The 15878-nt window shown below is 42.8% G+C and overlaps 1 protein-coding gene across 8 annotated transcripts in view; it reads left to right on the top strand.

Moving 5' to 3' along the window:
* FOXP1 (forkhead box P1) overlaps window positions 1–15878 on the top strand; it is a 594085-nt gene that overhangs the window by 513095 nt on the left and 65112 nt on the right. For all 8 annotated transcript variants that reach the window (XM_047096082.1, XM_047096085.1, XM_047096086.1 and 5 more), the window contains one exon: window positions 1245–1449. In XM_047096082.1, coding sequence (XP_046952038.1) covers window positions 1245–1449 — 205 coding nt within the window. The remainder of the gene's footprint in view (window positions 1–1244; window positions 1450–15878) is intronic.

Genomic DNA, 15878 nt, shown 5'->3' with positions numbered 1-15878 from the left:
TAAGAAACACGCCTGTTTCGGGTGCTTCTATATAGTCAGAAAATGGCAGGCTTTCTAGGATAGCTGTGTTACAGTTGATTGAAACAATGAACTGCAGTCCAGACATCCAGTTCTAATGTGGAATTGCCTTATGCTGTACAGGGTTTACGATTTCCTTTCGCTGTCCTTTAGAAGGAACTGCTGTTTTTTGTTTGTTGGTGTCGTGAGCTACCATGTAGAATCTTTTTCTTCTCTGCCTGTATGCGCTAGCATATGCATTGAGGTGGGATTTGGAAATCATGGGCTGTAGAGGCATGCCTCTAAATAAAAATGATGAGGCCATGATAGCGAGATTGACGTACTGATTCTGTCTCCTCTTGGGGAAGATACAGGTTGACACTTACTCCTCAAGACCCAGGTCCATTTTGACCCCCTTAGGACACGAGAGAACTTTATTACTCCAAGTTTATTTTATGTTTGCATTTTATTCTGCAATGGTTCATTAGCATTGATCTAAGAAATGACAGTAATAATAGTGTTACTTGTTAAAAAAAAAAAGTTACACAGTTTTTCAGTAGACACATCCATCAATTAAGCATGTGGTACTAGAAACCAAAATTAATGAGGAAGATAGGTGTGTTAATGAAATAATCATAGTATAATCAATTTGAATGTTAAAAGTTGAAAAGCATTTCAGGAAGACGATATGAATTCATAATTTATGTCTAAAAGTGATTAATAAAAACTATATTTAATAACAAAGCTATTTGTCATCATTTAAGACTTAAGCACAAAAATTATTCATTTTGTGGTTCCTGTTGTCATCATAGTAGAGTTGAACAAATTTATTTTGAGCCCCTTCTTTGTGTCTAAAAATACAACATCTATCTCCTTTTCAAAAATCTAGAAACAACAGTTTGGATGGAAGCATACCGTCTCTGCAAAGTAACTGTGTTTGGAATCCTTTCCACAGAGGTCTTCTATGTGTGACAAGGGCACTTCACCTCGGCTGTTCAGTGGGGGGACACGGTTGTTGCTGACCGTACTTGCCTTACTTGGGAGGGGGGGAAAACGCACGCACCAAAAAAAAAAAAAAAGGAAGAAAGAAAGAAAGAAAGAAAGAAAGAAAGAAAGAAAGAAAGAAAGAAAGAAAGAAAAAAAACCCTAACACTAGGCTTTGTTTACTGACTCTTTGATTTAATTACTGTTTGAAGAGGACGGAATTAGCTGTTAATTGATTTAATTATCCAATTTGTTTGTTTCAGGCATGATTCCAACTGAACTGCAGCAGCTCTGGAAAGAAGTGACAAGTGCTCATAGTGCAGAAGAAACCGCAGGCAGCAATCACAGCAGTTTGGATCTGACCACGACATGTGTCTCCTCCTCTGCACCTTCCAAGACCTCCTTAATAATGAACCCACATGCCTCTACCAACGGACAGCTCTCAGTCCACACCCCCAAAAGGGAAAGGTAGGAATGAGCCGCTGAGCTGTGTCCACAACGGTCTCTGCCACGGGCGGGGTGGGTGGCCTTGTTCAGCCATATCTCAGTGATCCCTAATTGGATCCATGTGACTTGAATGTGCCTATAATTACTTTAAGAATGTGTTCAATATGGTTTGGGTGTGAAGCATCTAATTATTTTCACCTTTTCAACATGGAATTAGCGCTTATATAGGTCTACCCTTAAGCTTAAGAACCCAGGCAGGGTTAGTTTTTCCCTGCATAGGTTGGATTTCAAGGGTCCAGGCTTATTCTTTGGGCCAAGGGCTCACCCCACTCAAGCTGAACTCCTGGGCTCGAAACACCTTCTAAGGGAGTAGCAGAGTCTGGTACTAGCAGTTGTGAGTCACAGGTCAAGAAAAGGTAGCATTTAGTCGCTCTGTACTGCCCTTCTTGAAGGCCTTTTTCATGGTGAATACTCAGCGAAGGTTTGAAGGATGGAGAGCTGGAAGGGGTCTGTGTATATGCACACACAATCCGTGTATATCCACACAAATTAAAAAAAGAATAAAGTCTTCCCTTCCAAAGAGGACTGCAGTGCTGTCTCAGTTGCTCTATTCCCGTTAGGAAGTGAAGACTTTATATTTTACAATTGCCCTCAGCTTCACTCGAATGTTAGCCGACGCCACGTTTGTTTGAGATAGCCAGAATACATCATGGGAGCAGAAGAGGTCTAAGAAAATGAAGCTGTTAATTCATGCTACTGGATCTCAGCACCCAAAAGCATTAATACTACTGTTGAATGCTTTTCAGAAGTGGAATATATATAATGCTCCTAAAATTAAAAAGATTTATTTTCAGTGTACTATTTTTAAACCGTTTCCCATCTATTTCGTATGCCCAGCTTCTCCACACAGAAGAAAAGAGACTTTCAAAGTAATGTGTGATAGTAAATGTCACTTCCAGCAGTAAAAACAAATTCTGTATTTTGTTTTTTTTTTAATAAAAATGACTCAGTGAAAGTTTTTTTAATTATATTTTTCACTTGAGCAATTACAAATATAATTTCATATATTTCGTGAAATATTGAGCATTAAGAAGCCCACGGGTTTAATTAGATTTGTATCTCTCTACCAGCAACATTTTATCCATTTTGAGATCAGTAATCACAGAAACTGCTATGTGAATATTTGTGCCTGTGTGTGCGTGTGTCACGTTCAAGCTTAAAAACGTGAGAGGGTCTGAAAGATGGAGATAATCTGTTTTAACCGAAACTTGCTACGATCCCTTTAAGATCACTTGGGAGTTTCTGTGGCAGACGTAGGGGAAGGAAAAGGTGTTTTAAATGACTGTTTGGGACAATTTGAAGGATGGAATGGTGGACTGTAAGAATCTGTGTGGAGCCATTGGGCCACATGTGGCTTCTGTTGTTTCCAGTGAGGATAGATTTGTATGTCCGGAGGCCAGTCTTAGCTCTTGCTTTATTATCTCTTACGGTGTCTTTGTAGTTAAAAAACAAACAAAAAACCCCTCAACATTAAATAGCTTTCAAAGAAAGGTTCCAGGCTGTCGTCCCCTGCTGTACTTGCTTTTGGTGTGTAAGGCTGATGATGCCCATTTACTGCAGAGTGATCGAATTACATCTTCATCCGTAGGCAGAACGGGCCATCCACTAAAAAAATGCCGACTGATGCACTTAAGGTATTTGTTGCAATCTTGTCGGCCATGTGGAGCCTGCACGGATTTCCTGTGACACAGAAAACTCTTCTTGTTTAGATGCACTGTGCTCAGTTTCATTCTGAAAGGTTCTGTATCTGCAGTCAGGTGATAGATTAGCAATGAGGCAGGTGGGAGAAGAATAGCCCTTTTCAAACATCTTAAGGTGTATTTGAAAGTAAATGGATCTGATGGGCAGTCTAATTCCAGGAGAGTAAGTTTGTTGGAATATTTCGTTTTTTATGGTCCTTCCTTGGCTGCACAATGGTTAGGCTTAATCTTCATTATGCTACCTGGCCAAAATTAGAATATGGATCGGAAAAGAACTTGGGTTCTCCTGAGCCTTAATCTGGCTGTAAAATCAGGCTGAATTTCCCAGTTATACATGTAAAGAGGAGACAACTAGGACATTATATGCCACTCCTTAATATCTGATCTCTCAGTTTATATCATAGGGTAGGTTCCTAGTTGTGGCTGAATTAAAAGAAAATTCTAGAGACCCTATCTTAGCCGAATGTAGTGAACAAGACAAATGGGTACCTTAGGTTAGAGATAATTCAAAAGTTACAGACTTGCAGAATCGATCATTAAAAATTCAATTATTAGTTAGCCAGCTTTGTGTACGTACAGGTGCTTTTAATGAGGTTTTATCTGGTTTTACCTTACGATTGTTTTTTAAATCAGGAATGTGGTATCCTGTTCAGTGGAAAATGGTAAAAAAAAAAAAAAAAAAAAAAAAAAGCCATCACTATAAAAATACGTTTTCACCTGTGCGCTGCCCAGAGGTTTCTCGCAGGGGTCCCTTGGAGAATTGTCACCCCTTCCTTGGCAGTGCATGTGTGAAACATGTAACTTTGTGGGCTCTCCGTTGACTTCGGCGTGGTATCCTTTCCCCCTCTCTGTCCTCCTGGAGCAGTGTCTGAACAAGCAGAAGCCTCTGTCGCACTGAATAATAATCTAGCCCTTCAAACTCCCATCTCAGGTGAACAGCTTAGGAATTCCTCCTGCAAGGATTCAGGAATGCCCTGTGTGAAAATGGGTTGGAAAAAGGCAGCATCCTAGGGGTTTTTGTTTTTTGAAGTAGTCACCTGTCTGACAGTCTCACCGAGGTCACATATTTCTGTGTCATTTGGAAACTGCCTCGCCCCCCCCCCCCTCCTGCTCTTGCCCCCATGCGTTTTGCGGGCTCCTGTGAGCAGCCGCTGTAGCAGCAGCTCTGGGGTCTGGTGAGCTGCAATCTGTTAAGGAGATAAATAATGTGCTTGGCACGACACTCCTACTCTCCTCTTTAATTTGTCTTACACAAGGAAAATTATAATTAAATCATTCAGGGTAAACCCTTGAGTGCAGAGAAGGGAAAAAACACACTTTGGGAAAGATTGCCAATAGAAACCCACTTCCCTGTTGCGCAGGGTAGAGACATTTATCAATATTCAGCACTATTACGAGAGGAGCGGCCCATGTGATTTGTGAGGCGGATGCCAACGCTCAAATCAAGGCTTGTTAAGATCCTGTCCCTGCGCAATCACGGACATTCAGCATCATTAGAATTCAGTACTGGCGCCGTGCTTCGTGCTTTGATTTTCTCCCTGCGATTTAATAATGTTTATTGTGCTGATTATATATACATTCATTGGTGCAATAAACATACCTCGGTTGCCAGCGCCTGGGAGAAGCGTGGCGAAGGTGAAGTTCAGCGTGCAGGAGCTAGAGGTAGCTGAAGAGGAAGCAGGCACGTTCGCCTCTCTCACTGCCATTTTATTCCCGCGGACCAGGGAGCCGTGACGTCTTAGACGAAGAGATGAAACTCAGACCTGGGATACCTGTGAGCATGAAGCTGTGATGTTGTTTCCTTAACTTGCCTGACTGTCTTGCTTTAGGAAATTCCAAGTTTTGGTGTGGGTAAACAAAACCAACGGAATGCAAATGAAACATTTATTAAAATGCTAAATTTAGTAAAGCCCTTTGAGCTTCTTGGATCAAAGCAGCTATGTAAATACAAATAGCAATTACTACTTAAGTAATTGCCTGAATTAAAATTCTAAATATCACATTATATTATGGTGCACTAGGGAAAGGAAAGTGAACTCACATTTAATCAGTTCTTTCTCTGTCCCGAGCACTGGCTAAACTCTTGTGTTTGGAGTGATGTCTCATTTTATCCTCGAGACTGCTGGGAAGCAGTCGGGAGTATTAGACCCATTTCACAGACAAGGAAATTGAATCATGGAGATTAAATAACTGACAAAGAGTCACAGAACTGGTTCGTGGCCTATCCAAGATCCAAATTCAAGCCCGTCTCTTACTAAACAGCACTTAAGGTTTTCATTCAGCCCAGAAATGAATATTTAATTACGATAAGAATGACGCTCCTAAAATAAAGTTTAAATTTAATTTAAAGCCAACAAAATGTATGCTGACTTCACCTACTGTGTGCCTATCAGCACATTTTATAGGAAAATAGCAGAGTTTGCTCTTTTAAGGCAGTACTGGTATTTACTGGGCCTTTCCTAAAGGCAGGGGGCGGGTAGGATTTGTAAAATATAAACCACTCACAACATGAAACAGCACAGAGGGAGAAAAAAGGAACCCCATGCTGGATTTGCACACAAACGCCAAGCAAGCCTCCCTCCCTCTGAAACTGTCCCGCCTTTGCTCCTGGCCTCGTGAATCTCGCGTTTCCGAATCCAACACCTCATACGTTCTTTATCCTATTTCCCTTGTCCTCTGCAGTCTGCATTAGAAATATTCCAATTTTCTGACCCTTCCCAGCTTTTTGCTTTGAGTTCAGCCACCGCTAGCTAACTTGAGCGTCGCTGAGAGTCACAGCTGCTCTAGATGTTAGCGTCGAGGCTTCCTTAAGCACCTGGCGGAAAAGGTTTCTTTCAACTTTGGCAAGACCATGGTTGTGCAGTCTCTTCTCTCTCTGCGGCTGTCCCGTTGTGCTCAGGATCAGGTGGCCCAAGTTGGGCCCCTTCCCTAACCTGCCCTCTGCCCAGTCCCCGTGTTCCTCCTTCCTTCTCCTCGTGTGTTGACACAGCCCCTTGTATTCCAGTTGCTTGCGTTTCCCACTTTTCCACACTCCACAGTGGGCAGCTGCCTTCAAATAACCCCTAAAGGTTTTTGCTTGGCTAGTGCACTTTCAGACACAGTCTCTGTTTCTGATTTGTGGCCTCTTGACATACTGCCATGTGTTTGACTACACGAACAATAACATTTGTGTTTCCCGCCCCACTCTTTTCAAAAGGCAAGGAATTCAAACGTGGACAGGCCTGGCATTTCATTTTTCTTTCTTTCTATTTTTTTTTTTTTTTGGAACTAAATTCTCTGTTGATGAATTGGTATTGGTGTTCTTGGTTTACTTGCTAAAATTCTAGAAGTTTGTTTGTAGAACTGTTCCACTTATACACGCCTTTATCTGTTACATGTTTTCATACTCATGTTGCCGGACTATTGAGCCAGAAATGTAAGCAGTCAGCTCTAGGTCACATTACTCTGAACAGCTCTTCCTCATTTCAACTGTTGTTGTTTTCTTTTTGAAAACCAGATGATTTCTTCTCGGTTTCTTTTGATTTGAGGCATTTGAACCAACGAACTACCCCAAATCTTTATTTTCCGTTAGAGCATTCCGGAGAGCATTCTCCCGTCAGACCATCCCCGATTGTCTTCAAAATCATTACTGCTCCTTTCTGCCATTATGTGCTGGGGCAGCTGATCTGTAATAGAAGTCAGCCACTTATGGCCTTCCAGCCACATCTGGCCCGGTGCTCATTTTGCAAAATAAAGTTTTGTTGGAACACAGCAATGATAATTCATTGACACATTGTCTGTGGCTGCCTTCATGCTACAGCGGCTGGTGGGAGCAGTTGCAGCAGAAACATGGCCCATAGTGACTAAAATGTTTACTCTCTGACCATTTACAGAAAATAATTTGCAAACTCCTGATTTTAGCTCTAAGCAAAGTGTTTCTCAGATGTCCTGATGATATTTTCACAGGTATTTTCAAAAATACACAGCTTCCTAGGCCTCTCTCCTGAAGAATTGGATTATACCCGTCTGCGATGGGGTCAGGAATTGGTATTGGTCACACATAACCTATGTTCTTGCTACTCATTGGCCGCCGGCCAGCAACTTTGGCATTACCTGGGAGGAGCATGTTAGAAGTTCAGGGTCTTCGGTCCCACCCCAAACCCACTGAATCAGAGTCTTTGCTTTAACCGGATCCCCAGGGCTTGCTCAAATTTGAGCAGCAGTGCCAGTGGGCATGTTCACTTCACCTGGGTTTGGGCGCTGTTGGAAAGGGCAGAGTTTCCCCCCCTAAAATTGGATTAACATCCCAGACGTATGCAGCCCACAAAGCTAGTGATTTGCCATTCTTGTGTGAACCTACACATTAGCGGTAGAATTGCCGGAAGGAATCGCTAGCTGGTATGGAATGGTGATGATAACGCAGCTGCTGTTTACTGAACTATTGGTTAGTGCTGGACACATGCTTCAAGGATTCCACGTAAGCCCCGATACTGATCTTCCCCTTTAATCCTGACGGTAACTCTGTGGGGTCCTGTCTTCTTTGTACGATGACATTTGAGGGCTCAGAACACTCGTGTAGCTTGCACCAGCAACACAGTTAGTTGGGGTACCAGGCAGGGACTGGAACGAGGGTCTCTCCAACCCTCAAGTCCTTGCAATGACTGTCACAGTGGAGTCGTTCTCAAGTAGGCTGTTGATCAGCACCACCTTGGCTTCATCCCAGACTCCGGGGTTACGGTCCCGATGGGGCAAAGCTCCGAGATCAGGATGAGGCCATAGCCTTGAGGGGTGAGAGCCTGGGGCCAGACGTATCTGTTCAGCCATAATTTGGGAGAAGCTCCAAAGGGTCTCAGAGAGCAGCTCTCCTCCCTTGCGTCGTCTTTTTGCAGGGAGGCAGATCGGGTGACTCGCGGCAGAGAGTGTGAAGAGCAGGTTGGGCATGGCCTGTCGTGTGTCGTGAGGGACGTGAGTGAGAAGTACATGTCGCCAGTCGCCGAGGCCTGAAATATAGGTGCTTCTTAGCCCCAAAGCAGACTGGCGGGAGCGACACCTGTCCCGTGTCTGTCTGTGTGGGCAGTAGACTGTGTAGGGCAAAATCATTTGTGTTTATATCAGGAAGAAACAGCCAGGTCCAATCAACATTTTGTACCACAGACGTGCTGCTGGGTGTTTTGTGACCATCATGCTTAGAAGAGCTGCAGTCCGTTTGTCTCATGCTTAAACCCTGTTGCTTCTGGGTCTTAGAAGCAGGGAAGAAAGGTTCCGTCACGGCAGGGTGGCATGGTGTCGTCTCTTGTCATTCATACATAGGATGGGGGGAGGGAGATGATCTTTACAGTATTGGCATGCCATGAGGGATAGGTTTATGGATTTTCTTGACTGTTCACTTTGTGTGGTGATTAAAAAAAAAAAAACTCAGCCATTATTCTCTAACAGCTGTTGTATCTTATCTCAATAAAGTGGCTTTTACCATAACACACCATCATTAGACTCTATAAATCTTTTTCTATTTATTGTGTTTAAACGATACATGCTTTCCAATAAAATGACATCATCGCTCTAGAGAGATACATTCATTGGATAAGTTTCTCTTAAATTGGGTTGATTTTAATATTTTTTCTTGGGATGTTATATAATATGCATCTTACCCATGGGCTATTTCATGTCTAATGTGCCCAGTTTCTCCCGCAAAACTATATTTGAGCCCCCGTTTTTCTCTCGTCCTGTAAGATAGATATTCTTTTCTGTTCAGTTGGTCCTGCTAATAGGGTTTTTTCTGCCAGATCCCTTTGCTGGCACCCACCCATTTTACAGGTGTTTACACTTGTGTGGAAGGGGCACAGGCCCCTCCCAAACACACATTAGCTCTCTTAACATTTCTCTTACACTAAGAATGTGAAGGAAAGCATATGGCAGAACAGCGAAGACCAATTTGGAGGGAACCCTGACAGCATTTTCCCTTGTACCTTAAGAGTATCTTGTTGAAATGCACACGTAAGAACTCAAATTACAGAACAATTTCCTTTGGTGGACACGGGATCCATCCAGAAGTGGAAAGGGAAGCCATGGGTCTAACAGAAAGCCATGTGGTTTGGGAAAGTCCTGAGCGTTCTTCTCTTCTCACTTAAATGATGAGTAGCACTCTCTTGTTTCTAAGCCAGTAATGGGGCCACATGAGGGGGGACCTGCACAGGAGGCTTAAATGAAAGTCACGTTCTTTTTCGAGATTTCCAAAGCTGCCTGTTTGGCACTGGCTTCACCCCGTAGCCTGGCTCTGAAGCTGTCTCCGAGGGAGCCACCACCGTGCTGACGGCCTCGCTTGGGTAATGCAAATGAGCGTGTTACATATGTACAGCAGTCCTGAGGTTCTTTATTCCACCCCCCCTTTGTAATCAGTCAAGGCCTAACTATATTATAAAGTATATTCTCCTCATTAAAACAATAGTGGAAGCTCACAAAGGGAAATTGTTAATATGTGTTCCAGCTTGTCATTTCTGCCTGTGTGAATAAAGAAGATAACCGTTCCTTTGGGAAACTATTTCGGGAATTGAGCAACAGATATGCTAGCCAGAGAATTCTCTTAACTGTAATTCTCCTTTTTGTTTGTACTCAAAAATAACATCCTGATGGGCTCCTCGGTGCCTCTGCACATACAGAGCACAATTGCCACAGCCCAGGTGGTGTTAATATGGGACAATCCCCCGGGCACATGTCGCCAAGAGTTGTACAGCTTGTTCAGTGTCTTCGTCCATATGGCAGTCTGTACCATTCACAGGAAGGCGTCGGGGCTGTGCCTGGTGGGTACTGTGGTCAATGTAGTGTGAAGAGAAGGCTTCCACTCACAGCAGCCTCTGTGGTACAGTTTGTCTTACGGTAGATCTGAGCTATAACATGCTTACACGCACACACACACACACACTCAACTAAGGGACTCCAGAAGAGCTTTGCTGGTTTCCGTCCCCCACACCTCCCCCGCCTTCGTTTTCCAAAATGAAACAAACGGTTAACTGAGCAGGTATAATTCAGGTGCATGAAACATACCTGGATTACAGAAAGTCCATGAAAACACACACACACACACACACACACACACACACACACACACATTTTTCTAGGTGGTTGTTCATGGATAACTCAATTTAAAGAATACTTGCCTGTACTAGAATTCTTCTGTACACTCTGTGGCTTTTGTTCCTTTTTTGCATTGTAAGTTGCAAAGCCTGTTTTCATGGTACAGTTTGGGCTAGTGGTTTTGGTTTTTCCATCTTAGAATGAAAAAGGGGAAAAGGAAAAGAAAATCATGACTGGGCTCAGAAATCTGAGAGTAAAACATTCCCTGGAGGTGTTAGAACTGAAAAGGGAGAACCAAGGCAACAGAGGTTTCCCAGTGAAGAAGGTGAAAATAGGAACCGCTTTAGGAGGCACTTTGGGAAATTTACCAGAAGGCAAAGCCTTCCTTCCCATTTATATACCTAAATGCTGTTCCCCTTTTGTGTAACTATTTGTATTCTTGTTTGGTAAACAAACAGACCCCATAGCAACTGTAGCTGATGATATTTATACTACCTGTAAGACTTCCCTAAACAAACAGACATACTTTTATGACCTTCAAATTTCATTCCTTTTATAGTCAAGGAAATCGGACTAATGCCAGGTTGGTTGGTTGATCTTTCTTTCTTTCTTTCTTTCTTTCTTTCTTTCTTTCTTTCTGATTCCTTTCCTTACCTTTCTTTCCTTCTTTCTTTCCTTCCTTTTTTTTCTTTCTGCCCCTCTCTCTCTCTCTCCCTCTCCCTCCTGCCTTCTTTCTTTGTTTCTTCCTTTCCTTTCCTTAACCTTTCCTTACCTTTCTTTCATTCCTTCCTTCCTTTCTTTCTTTTTCTCTCCCTCCCTCCCTTCCTCCTTCCCCTACCTTCCTCCTTCCCTCCCTCTCCCTCTCCCTTTCCCCTTCCTCTCTCTCTCCCTTCCTTCTTTCCTTCCTTCCTTCTTTTTTTATACTTTGAAGTCCATTTTTGAAGGATTTTTCCTATGTGTGTATTTCACATCTTGGCTGTGAATGTTGAGTTTGAAGGTGTATTATGACAGAAGGAAAGAAAAACCTGAAGTGTTTGTGTAAATGATATGGTATTTGCTTTCAAGAGGGACCATTGAGTCATCTGGTGGAATTTTAGGTTATATATCAGAAAGGCTAAAACTCCACCGAAAGTATTACTATAGACCTTAGATTTGGACAGGCATCTCTGGCTATGTCTCTACCTTTTATATCTAAAATATTGATGGAAACATTCTTGTACGTATGAGCCCCTATCTTCAACTTCCCTTTTTCCACATGAGTCATATTTATGACAAGAACAAGAAGTCTCGTGTTAAAGATCAGTGTGAGAAATAAATGGCAGTTTGCTTTATTTAGAAAAAAAAATTTGACACCAAGAGCTGGAATAATCCAGTGGTGTTTGAATAAATTAGAGGGATTGTACAGGCAAAAAGAAAAAGAAACTTAACAAGGAAAAATGGGAAGTTGTCCAGAGTTCAACAAAACTGGGTTCCTGAGTGGGTCAGAAGTCGCTGGACAGTACTGACGTGCATCCATTCATTCAGCAGAACTTACCAAACCCTCAGCACCTGCCAAGTGTCCTAGGCTGTAGGGCATGCAGCTGTGAGCTTGACGAAGTCTGTCCTCATGGAGCTGACAGTACAGCAGAAGTAGAACAAACAAATAATTACGTAATAAAAAGAAATAAATTCTGAAAAAAAAATAAAGCAAGGAAGAGAGAGGACTGGGTCTCGCAAACTTCTGTGAGGAAGTGACCCTTGAACAGATGGAGAGAAGTGACGGAACAGTCCTCAGGGCTTGGGACACAGCAGAAGCAGAGGCCTTGAGGCAGAGACAGAAAGAACATGTTTGGCTGGACCATGGCCCATACCTCATTTAGTGTGGGGGTGGCTGTGTTGTTTAGTAGTTATAGGTGTGGACTCTGAATCTGGACTGCCTGCATTCCACTACAGGCTGCCCACTGAAGTGACTTAACCTCAGTGTGCCTCGGTTTGCCATCTGTGAAATGGGCATGTAGCAGGCTGTGACACATAGTAGGTGCTCAGTAAATATTGAGTACTGTTCATTATTGTCAGAGTGGTCTGTTCGTTCGAAACGCATCTATTGAGCATTTATTATATATTAACCATATAGGTTCAGGAAATTAAATAAAGGGCCACCACCTCGTTCTTCCCCTGAAGCAGCTCACAGCCTGATCCCAGAGACATACGGGGAGAGAGTTACTTGCAACACAGTGTAAAAAATGCATTGATACGAACATATACAAAATGTGACACTGTAGGATTTGTGTTTTTTTTTAACGTTTATTTATTTTTGAGACAGAGAGAGACAGAGCATGAACGGGGGAGGGGCAGAGAGGGAGACACAGAATCCGAAGCAGGCTCCAGGCTCTGAGCCATCAGCCCAGAGCCCGACGCGGGGCTCGAACTCCCGGACCGCGAGATCGTGACCTGGCTGAAGTCGGACGCTTAACCGACTGCGCCACCCAGGCGCCCCAAGTAGGATTTGTTTTAAATGAGCACTAGAGGAATATCACACTGGATGGATTTCCACCCCCACCCCCACATAGGTAGCAGGTGAGATTTTTGAAGACCGTGAGCTCCAGGAAGGAAGGTTCCCTGTCTCTCTTGTTGATCGCTAACCTCCTGATCATCCAGCATAGCCAGCCTGGTGTAAGAGGTGCGAAATTTCATTGCAGAGAGACTAGATGAAATCCACAGAAGAAGGTGAACGAATAGAATGTTAAAGATGAAGAACCCGTTAGGTGTAGTTATATATTTGCTACCCTTTGGCCACAGATTGTACGAGAACCTGGTTAGTCTTGTGGATCCTTACAGAGGATGCAAACAGGGAAGAAAATCTGGGTTTCTGTTAAGAGTGCTCCTCAACCCTGAGTGAACTTGCAGTAGAATCATTTGGAGGACGGGCTGACCTACAGGCTGCCAAACCTCAGTCCCAGTGCTTCTGATTCAGTTATTTGGGGGAGGGCCTAAGAATGTGCATCTCTGACAAGTTCCCAGGGGCCATACTTTGAGAACCGCTGCTCTCACACATCCACAGGCCGTGGCGTTCTTCCCCTGCTACTATTCAAAGTGACAGAAGTGACGGAGAGACAAGTTCTTAACACCACAACCCAGTGTAAACTATTTTACAGAACAAAAATTCTCTTAAGATTTCCTCATGCTGGCCTTTTAAGTCATTTGTAAGCGTTCTTGTTTTGTTTTTCTGGGTTTTTTTTTTTTTTTTATGTCCAAAGATGATTTTTGTGCCTCAGCCATCTGCCTGCTCTCTCTCTCTCGTAGCAGTTGAGCTCCTACTGATACTGTAAGGCCCACATCAAATATTACAGCATTTTATGTTCGATCCGTCTGTTCAATTCTCTTTCTCCCCAAATGGAAAATTGGGTACAGCTCTTTCAGAGAGGAAGAGAACTGGCAGTGACCTCCAAATGTATTTGATTATTCACTTCATCGTTAATTAAAGTGTTGAGCATACGTCCACACTGTGTTTTTAATTTGTTACCCACGTGTGTAGTATAGTACCTGTAATATAAAAAATTAGAGGCTAAGGGTGAGAAACGGGCACCCATATACACACATGTATATTCTTAGAAAAGTCCTACTGTTGCTTTAACACATGCATACAGAAACTATAATATTATCTTACTGCTCCCCACCGGGTCTTCTTATGAATCCCAGTTTGAGACTCTGATCTAGGAACCCAACGTGATGTTTATCACAAAATCAGTGTTTGCTTAAAACCTGCCAAAATAAGGGTAGGGAAGAGTTTAATCCGGCGAACGTTAATGAAGCGCCTTGTCCTACAGAGAAATAATGGTAATTACATAAAGTAGGGGATAGATCTAAGGAAACCTAAATGCAAGTGCCTAATGGTTTTCAGCCAATTTGTATCTGTACGTTGCTTGTGCCCTTGTCTGCTGCTTACTCATCTGGCCCTCACACTTTACTTACATGATTCTTCTGGGTCTTGAGTATAATTGTGCTGGCTTCCATAGACTGTTCCGGAGGAAGGACTAAGAAGAATTAGTGTTGAACTTTTATTTATGTTCTTTGGTTTTCTTGGGTAACTGTTGGTACCTCTAACATATGGACACGTTCCACATAGACCTTGTGAGTCACCAGTGCAAACACACTCGCATTGACATAATGAGAATGCCTGCCTAATGGTGTTAATAATTTTTGGATTAGTGGTCCCTATGTCTGTATTGACACAGTTGCTCACAGCCACTCTTTGGAAGGCATTCTGTTTTCTTAGCGAGATCCCAGTGTTAAGACTGCCAGTGGTAAACTCTCGTAAACTGAGGATGGCCCTTAGTGGTGTAAAAAACAAGAGGTAGACTCCTGCCTTCCCTTTCTTTTTTTCTCCCCTTTCTTTATTCCTCCATTCATCACCACGCACACGTACGCACTCTGCTCTTGTCATCTCCTGCTCGCTGTTTGTGACACTCAGGCTCTCATTCTCTGCTCCATTGTCCTGCTGGGGCGCATACTCCGGGCGTCTGAGAATCAAGATGGCGTGTTCTGCCCAGTGTTGCCGAAGGGAGAGACGGGGCAGATTGGTGATGTGGGTGGGGAGGAAGAGAAGTGTCCATCTCATGATCATGGCATCCCGCCCCAGGTTGGGTAAATCTTACCATTAACTTTTAAAGTGAGTAAACTAAGTCAGTAAAGTAGCGTAGTACCAAAAGGAATATGGTACCAAATGCCCAAAAATAAAAATATAAAAAATACATCTGTCAAAGTAAGTAAGCAAAGCCAGTTACTAGTCCCATCTCCAGCCTGCCTATGAGATGCCCCTAGATCCCATGTTTTACAGCTTTAAGTCCTAGGAGCATTGGATGTAGTGCACTCCGTTGTGGTGGCCCTTGGGGGGTTTTGTCCGGTAAGTTCAGGATGACCCTGAGGCTCTTCTTCTCCCTTGAAAATTCTAATTAAAAGTGTGTCTTCAGAGACTTGCCACTCATTGTTAACTCGGGAAGATAATCCAGCTAGAGACTGAATCTCCTTGCAGAATAGGTCTTAAACTTTTGGTTTCCCAAACTTCAGTCATCTGAGTATGTGTCCCATTATCATGAGGTTAGCCATATCTACGGATCATTTCTATTATTCTCTTCAAATCAAGTCATTTTTTAAATTATAATTTTTTTTTGAGAGAGAGTGTGCACAGGCGTTGGGGAAGGGACACATAGAGAGGGAGAGAATCCTAAGCAGGCTCCAAGCTGACAGCATGGAGCCTGATGCGGGGCTTGATCTCACGAACCGAGATATCGTGACCTGAGCTGAAATCAAGAGTCAGACGCTTAACTGACTGAACGAACCATCCAGCCTCCTGTCAAGTCATTTTTTTAAATTTAAGTCCAATAAGCCTCATCCTAAGAAATGATACCTATGAAATCAGAGGTTGGAGATACTAGATATATTTTTAACTAATATAAATTAGAATAAATGTGCCAGTTTTTTAAAAAATACACATTCTGGTTTCATGTGATATTTTATGGGCCACTGTTGAGTGCATGCATGTCATATATTGGAATATTTTTGTAGGATTTCCTCTTTTTTAAAAACTTTTTTTAATGTTTATTTTTTTTAATTTTTTTTAATGTTTATTTATTTTTGAGACAGAGAGAGACAGAGCATGAA

This window comes from Lynx rufus, unplaced genomic scaffold, assembly GCF_022079265.1.
Source record: "Lynx rufus isolate CCGP_SWC_20201006 ecotype Redwood Valley unplaced genomic scaffold, mLynRuf1.p SCAF_4, whole genome shotgun sequence".
NCBI lineage: Eukaryota > Metazoa > Chordata > Mammalia > Carnivora > Felidae > Lynx > Lynx rufus.
This window is presented reverse-complemented; position numbering and strand designations above follow the sequence as displayed.